Source organism: Strix uralensis, chromosome 4 (genome assembly GCF_047716275.1).
Source record: "Strix uralensis isolate ZFMK-TIS-50842 chromosome 4, bStrUra1, whole genome shotgun sequence".
Classification (NCBI taxonomy): Eukaryota; Metazoa; Chordata; class Aves; order Strigiformes; family Strigidae; genus Strix; species Strix uralensis.
The window spans coordinates 60,674,291-60,686,915 of NC_133975.1; the positions used below are offsets into that span (position 1 = coordinate 60,674,291).

The 12,625-nt window shown below is 54.0% G+C and overlaps 1 protein-coding gene across 1 annotated transcript; it reads left to right on the forward strand.

The window, feature by feature from the left end:
- The first annotated feature begins 339 nt into the window (after window positions 1-339).
- LOC141942003 (uncharacterized) lies at window positions 340-6,581 on the forward strand. The gene is made up of 17 exons (XM_074864943.1): window positions 340-816; window positions 894-1,019; window positions 1,127-1,224; window positions 1,320-1,446; window positions 1,546-1,640; window positions 1,723-1,903; window positions 2,028-2,136; window positions 2,482-2,613; window positions 3,209-3,341; window positions 3,492-3,668; window positions 4,613-4,787; window positions 4,959-5,087; window positions 5,189-5,286; window positions 5,467-5,593; window positions 5,681-5,775; window positions 5,854-6,034; window positions 6,108-6,581. Exons 1-17 carry the CDS (start codon window positions 672-674, stop codon window positions 6,218-6,220), a joined length of 2,241 nt encoding a protein of 746 aa, XP_074721044.1. The 5' UTR covers window positions 340-671; the 3' UTR covers window positions 6,221-6,581.
- The last annotated feature ends 6,044 nt before the right edge of the window (window positions 6,582-12,625 follow it).

Below are 12,625 nucleotides of genomic sequence, written 5' to 3' on the forward strand. Positions count from 1 at the left end.
CTGCCCGCGGGCCAGCCTGTAACGCGGCTCCATCCGCCCGTCCCTTGCCGGTGACTGACGGGGATCGGGGGTCAGGCGGCCTCAGAGGCTCCCGCTGCTCCCCCCCGATGCCTCCCAGGGGGATACCCACCTCAACCCCCCCCCCACGCCTCAGCTGTTGGCCCTTTAAACCTGCTTCCCACCCTCCGTGCCCCTTGGCCCTTCGTTAACCATTACTGCCTGGGGAGGGGCAGGAGGGCGGAGGTGCCGAGGCTCCCCGGGCCAGCCCCGCTGTCGACCAGTGCCCGCAGGGCTCCGGTAGGTACGGCCGGCAGCGGGGATGGGGGACCCCGGGTGGCAGAGCTGTCCCCGTGGCTCTGGAACCCCGTGGCACCCATGAAAGGGGCTGGAGCAGGGGGGGAGCAAGGCCGGACAGGAGAAGGGGTGATGCTGGGCTCTGTTCCTGGCTCCTCGTAGCTTGGGCTTAGCCCATGGCTGGCACCAAATGTGTCGGGGAACAGGGCATCCCCCGTCGGCACCGGCAACACCTCCGCCACGCGTGATCCAGGGTGGACTTCGCCTGACAGGGCGCTGTCCTGGACACAATCCAGCCACAGGATCCAGCCAGTCCCAAGACCACAGCAGCTGCCAGCAGGGAGGACAGTCAGCGCCGCAGGGACCCACCATCAGCCATGGGGAGGGAAGACGTGATCAGGGAGGAGCTGGGCAGCCTCCACGGCATCCCCCTCTACAAGTGCTTCGTCGAGGGCTGGCCACAGGTGGAGGCTTTCCAAGCCCGTCCAGATGACCTGCTCATTGCCACCTACCCCAAATCGGGTGAGTGGCCCTGGGGAAGGGGTGCAGGGGGGGGACGGGTTGATGCCAGCCCTTGCAACACTGCCCCTATGCTGCAGGCACAACATGGCTGAGCGAGATCCTGGACATGATCTATCACGATGGCGATGTGGAGAAGTGCCGACGGGATGCCATCTTCAACCGGGTGCCCTTCCTGGAAATGAAGGTCCCCGAGATGCTGAGTGGTGAGCCCCCCAGCCCAGCTTCCCCCCTGGGTTGGGTGGGGAGGGAGCTGAGCTGGGGTGGGGGTGAGGGTGCTGGGACTCACACTGCTAAGCCCCCTGTCCTGCAGGTGTTGAGCTGCTGGAGAAAACCCCATCCCCGCGGCTGGTGAAGACCCATCTCCCGATCCAGCTCCTCCCGACCTCCTTCTGGGACAAGAACTGCAAGGTAACGCTGTGGGTGCCCCACGCCTCTCTCCCCATCTGGTGGCAGGGAGGGGGCACCACTCTGCACCCCCCAACTACATCCTCGGCTGTCCCCAGGTCATCTACATGGCCCGCAACCCCAAGGATGTTGTCATCTCCTACTACTACTTCTACCAGATGGCCAAGATACACCCTGACCCTGGCACACTGAATGAGTTCCTGGAGACCTTCATGGCTGGCAAAGGTGGGGGCTGAGCCCCAGGGTGCCCACCCCAAAAAGCTGGTGTAGGGCACATCCCTTGCTGTCCCACTTTTTGGCTAACCCCTTGACCACATCCTGCAGTGGCCTATGGGTCCTGGTATGAGCATGTGAGGGGCTGGTGGGAGAAGAAGCAGGAGAAGCAGCTCCTTTACCTCTTCTATGAGGACATGAAAAAGGTGAGGATGGGATGGAGGGGAGGGCATCCCGGTTGCCCCCCCCAGCCTTTTTGGCGGCCACCCCATGTCAGCCGCCCTATAGGACCCACAGCAGGAGGTGCAGAAGATCCTGAGGTTCCTGGGCAAGGAGGTGGCGGAGGGGACAGTGGCGAGGATCCTCCACCACACCTCCTTCCAGGAGATGAGGAAGAACCCTGCCGCCAACTACGAGACCATGCCCACTGCCTTCATGGACCACAGCCTCTCCCCCTTCCTCCGGAAAGGTGGGGTTTGGCCAGCAGCGGAGGGCTTGGGAGGGGTGTCCCCGGGTTGTATTGCAGCCCCCATCTGTGGCTGCAAATATTTCAGAGGTGTCAGGATTTTCCCCACTTGCTTTCTTGCCCCCAGGGATCTCCGGGGACTGGAAGAACCACTTCACTGTGGCCCAGAACGAGCGTTTCGACCAGCACTACCAGGAGCACATGGAGGGCTCCGACCTCCACTTCCAGATGGAGGTGTGAGGGGCTCATCCCTCTTCTTGGGGGGTGCTCTGCTGCTCCCCACTCTTCCAGTGGGGAGGGTGGATCTGGACAAAGCATCCTTGTGCTGATTCACTTTTCGCCCTGTAATAAATTTGGATAAATGGAGGGTGAGCCATTGTCTGTGGGGAAAGGTGTGGGGGGGTGAATCCCCCAAATCCTGGGCAGTGGCTGGGTGCAGCCCCATGCTCAGAGGGCAAGAGGGTGAACACGTGTGGTGGATTTCTAGCCAGTGTTTGTCAGGCATCACTGGGGGCAGGCATCCTCCCAAAAACCACCACTGGCCCTGACACCTTGGGCCACCCCATCCCCATCCCACCAAGGTGTTGGGAGGGAGCAAAGATTGGTGAAGTGTGGAAAAACCCCAAAGCGCTGGTGAACCCGCTGCCCCTGCTGCAGCGCTCGCGTGCACAGGAGCTTTCACGCCTCTGGGTTGTGGCAAGTTTCTTGACAAAGTGGGTGGTGGCGGGGCTTTCCCTGGCTCCCCAGCCCAGCCAGAGCTTGTCAGCCTGTGGTTTGCAGAGCAAAGGCGAAAGGAAACACCTCCCTGCCTGTGCTCGGCAACATTGCTGTCCTTGCTGGATGGGGAACCCACCCTGCAACCTCTGACCTGGCTGCACTGAGCCTGTGCTTGGGGATGGCTGGAGCAAAACCAGTCCCTGTCTCACTGGGGGCAAGGGTTTGCTTTGGAACCTCAGATCCCCCAGTTACGCCCTGTTTCCAGCCTGTTCTTGAGTTTCCAACACTGCAGCTTTTTGGCAAGTCAGCCTCATGGGGTTGTTTCATCCCCAAAGAGATGCAACTTGGATCTGACTCCTAAAGAGCAGTAGCGCTATGAGGGGAGCTCTCCCACAGGAATAAATCCTTTTCATGCATTTATATAAATGCTGATGGAGATCTCTGCACTTCCCCAGCTCCTGGCTTTGCCTGCAGGGTTTGCCTGTAACACACAGCCGATTTTTCTGGTGTATGGACAGACGGAGGGGCAGGGAGGGCATGTCCCTGCCTGTGAAACACCCAAACACCTGATGGTGTGTCCTGCCTCAACAGGAACTTGGCCCTGGAGACAAATAAGGGATGTTTTTCTCAAGGTTGCAAACAGGCGAGCTGCTCCCCTTGCCTGGCTGCCATCTCTCCTGCCCTCCCAGCTCCCTCCCAGCTCGCGTTTGCCTATGAGAAGCAGGTAAGGAGGAGCATTTCGCTGCCGTGGGCACCTTTTACCGGAAACATGATATCAGCTGCACTCGTGCTTTGCAACCCTGCAAACTTTGGACCTGTATTTGAGTGCTTTGTGGGAGGGAGTGACCAAAGCCTGACGCCCACATCCCACTAGCGATCCCTGCGCCAGTGCAAGCAGCTGGGGACGTCCACGGGGGTCACCCCTGCATCAGGACGAGGTGATGTTCAAACCCCCTGGAACGTGGGTTGGGATTTCCTCTCTGTGTTTGCCTCTGCGGGTGGAGGGGAAAGCTGTGATTTCTACCCCCCCCTCCATCTGTGTGTTTACCGGGTGGGTGCTGAGCACAGCACAGCTCATCACAGGCATCTGGGGACCATTCCCAGGTTGGGGGGCTGTGTCCCCATCCCTGCTCGCCCCTTCCCTACACTCCTCCTTCGCAGCACCGGGACCAGGTCACACCACGTCTCTTCCCTAATGATGTCCCCCAGCCTCCTGCAGCCCCAGCAGCTCCCCCATGCCTCCATCTTCCTTGTGGGGAAGATAAAATAACAACCTGTCCCCCGCCAAGCTGCGGGTGAAGCTTTGTCTCCTCCCTGCCAGAGTGCCTGATGAAGAGGCTGGGAGATCCTGGCCAAGGTCAGGGGGCTCTGCCTGTTTTGGGGTATCCTGGCCTTGCAAGTGGAGGGCCTGTGTGGGGGGGTGTGGAGGGCTCAGAGGGGCTCGTTGTCCCCAGAAACCCCTGGAAGACAGAGGTGAGCCACAAAGCCGCACTCCAAAAATCACAGTGTGGGTGTTTCACAGCTGGCATCTCCAGCATTTCCATCCTGGCCAGCGGGTGGAAAGGTTTTCTGGGGAGAGTCCTGCAAGCACCTCTCCCCATTCCTGCTTCCTTCAAACCCTCAGGTAGACCCCCCATGCATGCCTTCCCCATGCCCCCATGCAACAGAAAACCAGGGAAAAAAAAGCTGGAGTGGAGCAGGGGGCAGAAAGCAGCTGAAACCCCAGGCAGAAGAGCCCCTGTGAGCTTTTACACCCCAGGAACAGTGCTGCCAGCTTGGGCTGATCTGAGCACCCCCCAGGGCCGGCCATGCCCCTTCACACTCTCTGCACCACCACTGGCCCCCAAAATCCCTGCAGGAGGCAGGTGCCACCTCCTAGGATGCCAGCAAGCAGGGGACAGTTTTCTTCCCGTGGCTAGGATGGTTGGGCTCAGCAGAGATTTTGGGGATCCCAGGGAATGAGGTGGCCACATAATGCTCCCTGCTGCCAACCAGCCCCCAGGCATCCCTGTGCCCAGCAGGATGGACAATCCGGACACCTACCTGCGGCAACCCTGGCGCATGGTGCACGGCATCCCCATGGTCAACGCCTTTGCCCACGACTGGGAGCGGATCGACACCTTCCAGAGCCGCCCTGAGGACATTGTGGTGGTCACCTTCCCCAAGTCTGGTGAGTGTCCCCAGGCACCAGACAAGGGCTGTGCTTGGGAAGGGGAACACGAGCCTGCAGCCCTTGGGGGGATGCCAAAAGGCAATGCCAGTGGATGGTGCCCCTCTGCTGCCTGAGATTGGGGTTCTGGTGGGAATGGTGCCAGCCAGACGCCCGACCTCTCCTCACCAGGCACCACCTGGGTCAGTGAGATCGTGGACGTGATCCTGCAAGGCGGTGACCCCGAGAAGTGCAAGCAGGACATTATCACCAAGAGGGTGCCCATGCTGGAGTTCTCTGCCCACGGGGAGATGCCAGCAGGTAGCAGGGTGTGGGGGCTTGGCGATGGGCACCCCTCTGGGGGCTGACCCCAGGGGAAATCTGCCGAGGGCCCACTGGGGACATGCTTTGGGGTGCCCCAGGGACGGACCTGCTGGCCACCATGCCCTCACCCCGTGTGGTGAAGACCCACCTGCCTGCACATATCCTGCCCAAATCCTTCTGGGAAAACCGCTGCAAGGTAACGCCCTCTGATCTCTGACCCGGGGGGCAGAGCAGTCCCCCTCCTCCCTCAGGGCAGGACTCGCCTCCCCACTGCTCCTTCTAGCATCCTAAGTGCTGTCAGGAGCCCTAGGGGCTGGAGCACCCACCCTGTTGGGGGTCCTGGGGCTGCTCCTCGTACCCCACGGCCCCTCTGCAGATGGTCTATGTGGGGCGCAACGCCAAGGACGTGGCCGTCTCCTTCTACCACTTTGACCTGATGAACAAGTTCCAGCAGCACCCTGGGACGTGGGCCCAGTACCTGGAGGAGTTCATGGCTGGCAGAGGTGGGGCAGGGCACCCCTGGGGGGGGTCACCCCATATCCCTTCTCCAGCCCCCCCACTGACACCTCCTGGCCGCTTTCTCCACGCAGTGGCATATGGCTCCTGGTACGACCATGTCAAGGTCTACTGGGAGCGGAGGAAGGATCACCCCATCCTCTACCTCTTCTATGAGGACTTGAAGGAGGTGAGGGACTGGGATGGATGGTGGTGTGGGGTCTAGGGGGGGTGGTAGGAGGGGTGAGCATTGGCCTGTGTCCCACAGGACCTTCGCCGGGAGGTTGCCAAGGTGGCCCAGTTCCTGGGGCGGGAGCTGCCGGAGGCGGCACTGGATGCCATCACGCGACACACCTCCTTTGAGGCCATGCGGGACAACCCCACCACCAACTACAGCATGGTGCCCTCCCATTTCATGGACCAGGGAATTTCCCCCTTCATGCGCAAAGGTGAGTGGGCCCGGGGGGCTCCTAGAACATCGTCCCTCATGGTCCCCTCTGACTCCATCTCACCCGGTCCCAGGCATTGCTGGAGACTGGAAGAACCACTTCACTGTGGCCCAGAACGAGCGCTTCGACCAGGACTACGCGCAGAAGATGTCGGGCACCGACCTGAGCTTCCGCACCCAGATATGAGACAGTGCTGTTGCATGCCCCCCCAACCCAATCCCACCAATCCTACTCCCTGGCAGCATCTCCAGCAGTGCCCCAGCCTGCCTGTGTCTGACTTGCCTTCCCTTGCCTAAGGGACTTTTGCAAATTAAAGAGGTTTTTTTCTGCATCTTCCTCCCAAATTTGCACCCATGTGAAAGCTTCTGCATTGCTACAAAGAGGTGCAGAACCTCATCCCACCTTGTATTGCCCCAGCCCCATGATGTCTGCCCAGGACATGCATAGGATATGCCTGTGTGGCTTTATTTGGAGAAATTTAAAAAGCCAGTATACAGTACAGAGTTGTTTCCAGCACGTGACAAATAAAAGTTTTTAGCACCTTCCACATGCACATCTTTACCATGGTCACGGCTCACATGGGGTCCCACAACCACCACCTCCTACCTCAGAACCTCCCTTGCTGATGGCACACTTTGGGTGGGGACGAGACACAGTACGGTGATGGCCATGTGCCCCCCTCACTGCTGGGGCCATGTGGAAGAGATGAGGTGAGCGGTATGAGGATGAAAACAGTTCAAGAGTGGCCAGGAGATGGACACAGCCTGGGGAGCATGAGTCCAGTCCTTCCACCCAGGAGCAATGAAACTGGAGGCAAAAGGAGGATTTTGCCACTCGCTTTTGTGCTGTTCCAGGGACCTGAAAGCTGTTATGCTGTGCCAGTGTCCCCGCAACCACATCACCCATCAGGTATGGCAGGTCCCAGGGGGTCAGAGGAAAGGGTCCCCTTGGCTGCTCCTCCTCTCACCGTGGCCAGGAAAACCACAGATAAAGGGCTGCAGCACCATGGCACGGGATGCAGCTAGGTAACTGGAACAGCACTGCTAAAAGCTGGTGCTTTTAAAATAGCTGGTTTTATGTCACAATCATTTAAGAAAATGAAACTGCAAGTTGGATGGTTGTTGGGTCCCGGTTCCTCAGATGCTGTCCTCTCCTGCCCATGTCCATCATCCTCTCTCCTGTTTGCTACACGTGCAAGACAAACTCGTCTGCAACCTGGAGGAAATATTCATTGCTTGTAGGCACAGAGCACCTCTGAAGATGTGATTTCTTTCTCAGGATCGGGTGAAATAGGCCAAGAAGTTAAAAAAAATGACTGAGGACCTGGGGGACAGGCAAGATGACAGGGATGCAGCCAGGCAGAACCCAGTGGTGAAACAGGAGCTATTGGATGTGAAACAGCTCCGCTGTGCTCCAGGGATGAGACTGACAGTCAGGTGGGACCTGTCTGGAAATATAGACAGAAAACTGAGTTAAATCTCACCATTCAGCAAAATCCTTGGAGTTTGGACATTAGGTACCACAAACCCAACAAAAGTGGGGGTCGTGGGCCTCGCAGCAGAGATGGGTCTTACCTACCTGGATGTGCGGGGAGAAAACGAAGAGAAAAAGAGAAGATACAGAACCGTGATCCCCCTTGGAAGAAATGTTATTTTAAGTCATAATAAAATAATTGCAAATGGTTTCTGGTTCTCTCTCAGATTCTGGGAGCTTCTCTGGCCTTCCAATCACCCCTGCTTTTCTCCTTAGATGTTTCTATTTGTGTGGAAGCACACAGATCTGTTGTTTGTTTCCCCAAAGCATCTCTGGTTTGTTAGATGACTCTCTAATGACACCTCTTTCCTCTTTGTAATTCAGGTAGCATCTCCTGTTATAGGGAGAAATGTACAGGGGCACCAAGCACACTTCAAGAAGTGCTTTCCTCTCAATAGGACCCAGCTTTTTTGTATCTCTTTTGTATCTTTTGTTCCTGGGCTCAAAGTGCAATCCTAACAGCACCTGCCCTCACTGCTGTAGAAATGGTGCTTGTTAGCAGCTGAAGAGATGCAATGTAACCAGCTAGGGGAGGCTAAAATGCTGTGTCCCAGAAGTTTTTGTATAGGCCCAAACCGCTAAGACCCCGGCAAAGAAACAAGTATTTGGTTATGAGGCCAGAGGGATTGCAGAAGTAACTTTGCCCTTAAATGCACCATCTAGCAAATCAAGGCAGGATGAGTGCAAACTCCTTCATAAATACCCTTGTAAAACCAGGACTTTGAATCCCTTGATATGGATGCAAGTGCCTCTCTTCCTGCTGCTTGCTGATGCCGAGGTGCACACGTGGCGGGTGAAAGCCCTGGCAGGGACGGAGGAGCCTTCCTCCTCCCAGCCGTGCAGACGCCTGGGAGCAGAGCCATGGGCTGCAGAAGGGCTTTCCTGCTGGCTTAGAGGTAGGACTCAGGGGAAGTCCTTGAGGCTCACAGTAAGAGTGGATGAGGGTGCTCTCACATCTCGTGCAGAGGCTGATGACACCCAAAGCAGAGAATGTTTCTCCCTCTCACTTCTCCAGCCTCGAAACACCCCAGGTGCAGGATACAGCAGTCCCAGCCAAAATCCCACCTATCCCTCCAGTGCAAACAGAGGAGAAAACACAAACCTATCCTGGTGAAATAACCCCAGTGATGAAATGGCATCCCTCACAGTTACGAGGTGAAGCCCAAGTCCAAACCTGCAGACCTGATTTCCTGGGAGCAGAGGGGGTGCCTCTCCTTGCCTCCCAGACAGACGTGCAGAAACACTCCTCCACACTCCAATCAGCAGCAGCTGCGGTGCTCCCCTCTGCATCCCAGACCAAGCTGTGATGGATCAGCTCCAAACCTGCCATATCAGAGGCAAAGCACTCTGCCTTTCCTGCATGGTGAAACACAAAAACAGTCGTGGTCACAGGCAGTGCTGGCAAGGAGACTGTATCCGAGGTCACGTGCCGAAGCCAAGGTGCGGACTTCCCACATGGATATACCCCTGAGGAATAAGTGGCAGGTGTACTGCTTGTGTACCAAGGCCCAGGTACAAACCTTGTGCTAGCAGCTTCCAGTGTCAAACAGCAAAACTTCACTCTTGAGAAACACAGATGTGGCTTAGGAACTTGAGCAGGCTGCATCCAAGTAAAAAAAAAGTAATTTCTGGTAAAGTTCCCCTGGCCAGAGGTGAGCTTTGCTCTGCTTCCAAATTCCTTTTTTAGACTGAAAAGCCAGTAAGAAGCTACAGTACAGCAGCAGAGTTATGTACAACTGGTGGATTCAGCCAAAATTTAGCAGGGATTTCAATTTAGTTTTCATTCCCCTGCAGAACTATGAACACACAAATGCATTATAGCATGTGAATACATTATATGTGGCTGAACGCAATGGCTGGTAGCCAGCTGTTCAGGGGAACCTCTGCTCCGTGATAGCCTGGTCTTTGCCCAACTCCTCCCTGGCCCAGCAGAAAACTCATCCACTGAAATAAATCATTGTCAAGCTGACCTGGCACAGGGAAAGGCTTCGCATAGGAGCGTGAGCAACAAACACACATGAGAGGGTGGGAGGGAGAGAGCAACTGCCCCTTTCTGGGCTGGTGAGCCATTAGGTGAGTCCCATCATGTCTATACCCTCAGTAATTGCAGATTTGACCAGCTCCATAGCACTCAGCTTTCCCTTGGGGGTCAGACCAATGCTCGCAAGACTGGGGTGTGCCATAACTGCAGGCAGCTTTGTCAAGTCTCCGCTGCTGCACCTCACTGCAGAGCTGGTGAGGACAGGGTACAGCACCTCTTCTCCCCCCAAAATGCACAATTCCTAGCAGGGACACAACACTTGGCCTGGACCTTCTCTCATTTCTTTTTTTTTTTTTTTTTTTTTTCCTGTCTTTGCAAAGTGGAAATGGCTCCAGTGCTAGCCACCCTGGTTTCTATATGTGCTAGCCACCCCAGTTCTATAGGTTTACATGCCAAGGTGCCCCATAAGCATTGCAACAGCAGTGAAGAGAGTTCATAAAATCTTAAACTGAATCAATAAAAACCAACTGTTTTAACTATAAACCTAGCCTGTGGTATTTTTGTCCTACAGCTGCAAGGTAGAGGTATAAAGACATAATTTAGCTGAGAAAGGTGGTTATGGTAAGGCTATTTTAGCTCATTAACTTTTGCTGGAGTTTCCCTATTACCCCTGGGGATTACATGGGAGTAGGCGTTTTACCAAGCACTTGCACATGTGCCTGTGCAAAATTGCTCAATCCACTCACTTCTCTCTGTACCCAGGGATGAGCCAACCTTGCTATTTTCCCCATCCAGCCTTCCTCTTTCCCCCCCTCCCCCCCAAATGTTAGTCAAGACTTTCAAGTCTGCTTTCAGTCCAGAAGGTGCTTTACTGCAGTAAGTGAAAGGAAAGCCACAGTCATTTGGTGCTCTCAGGGCAAAAGCTTCCCTTTACTACCCTGGCACTGAATTTTTGAGGTGCTGCTTGGCGTCAAGGTTTGCTAGAAATAAAGGTGCCATGTACATCATAACCCCCATAGAGCAAAATGGTGAAGAGATCCGTATGTGGAAAACACTAGTTAGTATTGCCTAACTTTTGCATAACTCTCCTTCACCTCAGAAAGCCTGTCATTATTTTACAAGGCTTGGAGGGTGTGTCAGTGTCTTCAGCACTTCTACTTAGTAATGCTAGATGTGCGAAACACAGACACTTAACACCATCTACTTTCTTCAGCCCCACTTTTCTCTCATTTGCTGGATTTTGTCCTTTAATCCTCTCAAAATGCTTATCTTCTCTGCATTAAGAGTAATCCAAGTATCACCTTTAAAAGCTGGCCATGGAAACAGACAAATTTAACCATCTGGTTCCTTAGTAATAGCTCTCATTTGCTACAGAGGAACTAGCTACTGAGGGGTTAGAAATGAAACCCAAGTTCCCATCTGCCCTAGCCCACATGAACATGGCCTTTCAGTAGTTGCTGAAAAAGCTTTAAGTTTCTTAGAGAACTTTACCAAATAAGCTAAATTAGCCTGAAAACAAAGGTCTATGGAGTTCATAGTGAAAGTCCTGGCTGTAAGGCCAAATTACTGTTGAAACACGCTGGCATAATTGCCCTGAATTCTGAGGGTTTGGAAAAAGTCAGGACATTATGGACAATGTTTAAAAACCATGAAGGTGCATCTTTAGATTCCTGTATTTTCAAGTCATTAAAAACTTGCCTAGATCTCCAGAATCAAGAGCCACACACCCAGCACAGGTAATATAACAATTTTTGAAAAACTTTGCCAACAAACCACAAGTTTTCTCTTTGTTCCTGTAGACAGTTTATAAACAAGTCTATTACTTAACAAACAATTTTGTTTTGCCAGCTGGGACCCTAAAGGGAGTGAAAGTCTTTTTAGCAGTCAGACACCATATTTCTGACCTACAGGATGCAAAGTCCTTCTGAGAATCTGGCTCTGTAATAACATTATAATATACCCTAGCATGGGGAAGACCATCTCGACTATTAAATTACTGGAGCATAACAAAGCAATGAATAATCCCAGAATACATGCCTTGTTGTGATCATCCCATATTGTATTACCTCCTCCTTTTAAAAAGCCCAGTTCAGAGGGTAATTTATTTAAGCTCCTTCTGTCCAATACCCAACCTCACCAGAGCAGCCCAGGCACAGAGGAGCTGAGCAGCACGAAACAGAAGCAAACCAGTGTAACAGTTTGCACCTTGCAACTCAGAGCACAATGCTTACATACCTTGGAAGGCTCCGCTAGGTAAGATCTTTTTGCTGCATGGCATTTGTTCTCCAAATTGTATTGGATTGAGTGTATCATTATGTGCATGAGTTTTAGCTGTCATTTTGGCTCCTGGTGGTCAAGAGCTCCTTCTAGGACATAGCACCTTACATGCAAGTGGCAATTTTCCAAGTGAGAGCCACCCCAGAAGATGTAGGTTTTGCTTTGAGAAGGACCTTTAGAGGCTAGCAGGGCCCCGGACCCATGTTCAGACACCTGACCTGAGCCCACAACATGACCAGGTGACACACCCCAGACAGTAGCAATGAGCTCCCTGTGTTAAGAGTTGTCTGGGAGCAGTTGGAAACCAACCGTCACATATCAGAACAAACTACGTGTTATTATTGGCATTATCAACACCCAAATGAAGGATTTTCTGTCTTCTCACAGCATGGGAACCATCAGCACTTCTAACATCTCACCCTGAAAAAAAGATGCCCCTTCCAAGTCAGCCATGGCCTGGCTTAAATGTACCCTGTGGCCTCTCCTTCCTTGGCCTGCCTCTGGCATCGCTTCTTCATGCGAGCATTGCAAGCAATTTGTTTGAGTATCAGAGCTGGCATCCAGGGGACTGGCTCACTTGCAGTTTCTTCCTCTATAAAGATGGACTAATTTGAATGAATGGTGAAACGTGGAGAGGCAGCAGCTCTCTGCAGGGGCTGGGGCATGACTGCCCGTAATTCATATACCAGGAGGGATATGGTAGCAGAAGGGTTGAGGAGGCTTAGGGATGCTTACGGTATAATTTGCCACTGCTAGTTCCATCATAGGTGTCCCTTCACCTTGTGTTGCCCAGGGCTCTT

What these genes read in the sequence shown, in the direction of transcription:
- LOC141942003 (XM_074864943.1), top strand. Translation starts at nt 672, where the DNA reads ATGGGGAGGGAAGACGTGATCAGGGAGGAGCTGGGCAGCCTCCACGGC. An exon ending in GTGGCAAGTTTCTTGACAAA is followed by an intron (nt 2,614 to 3,208) that starts GTGGGTGGTGGC and finishes CTGCCTCAACAG; the next exon opens with GAACTTGGCCCTGGAGACAA. An exon ending in TCTGGGAAAACCGCTGCAAG is followed by an intron (nt 5,287 to 5,466) that starts GTAACGCCCTCT and finishes GCCCCTCTGCAG; the next exon opens with ATGGTCTATGTGGGGCGCAA.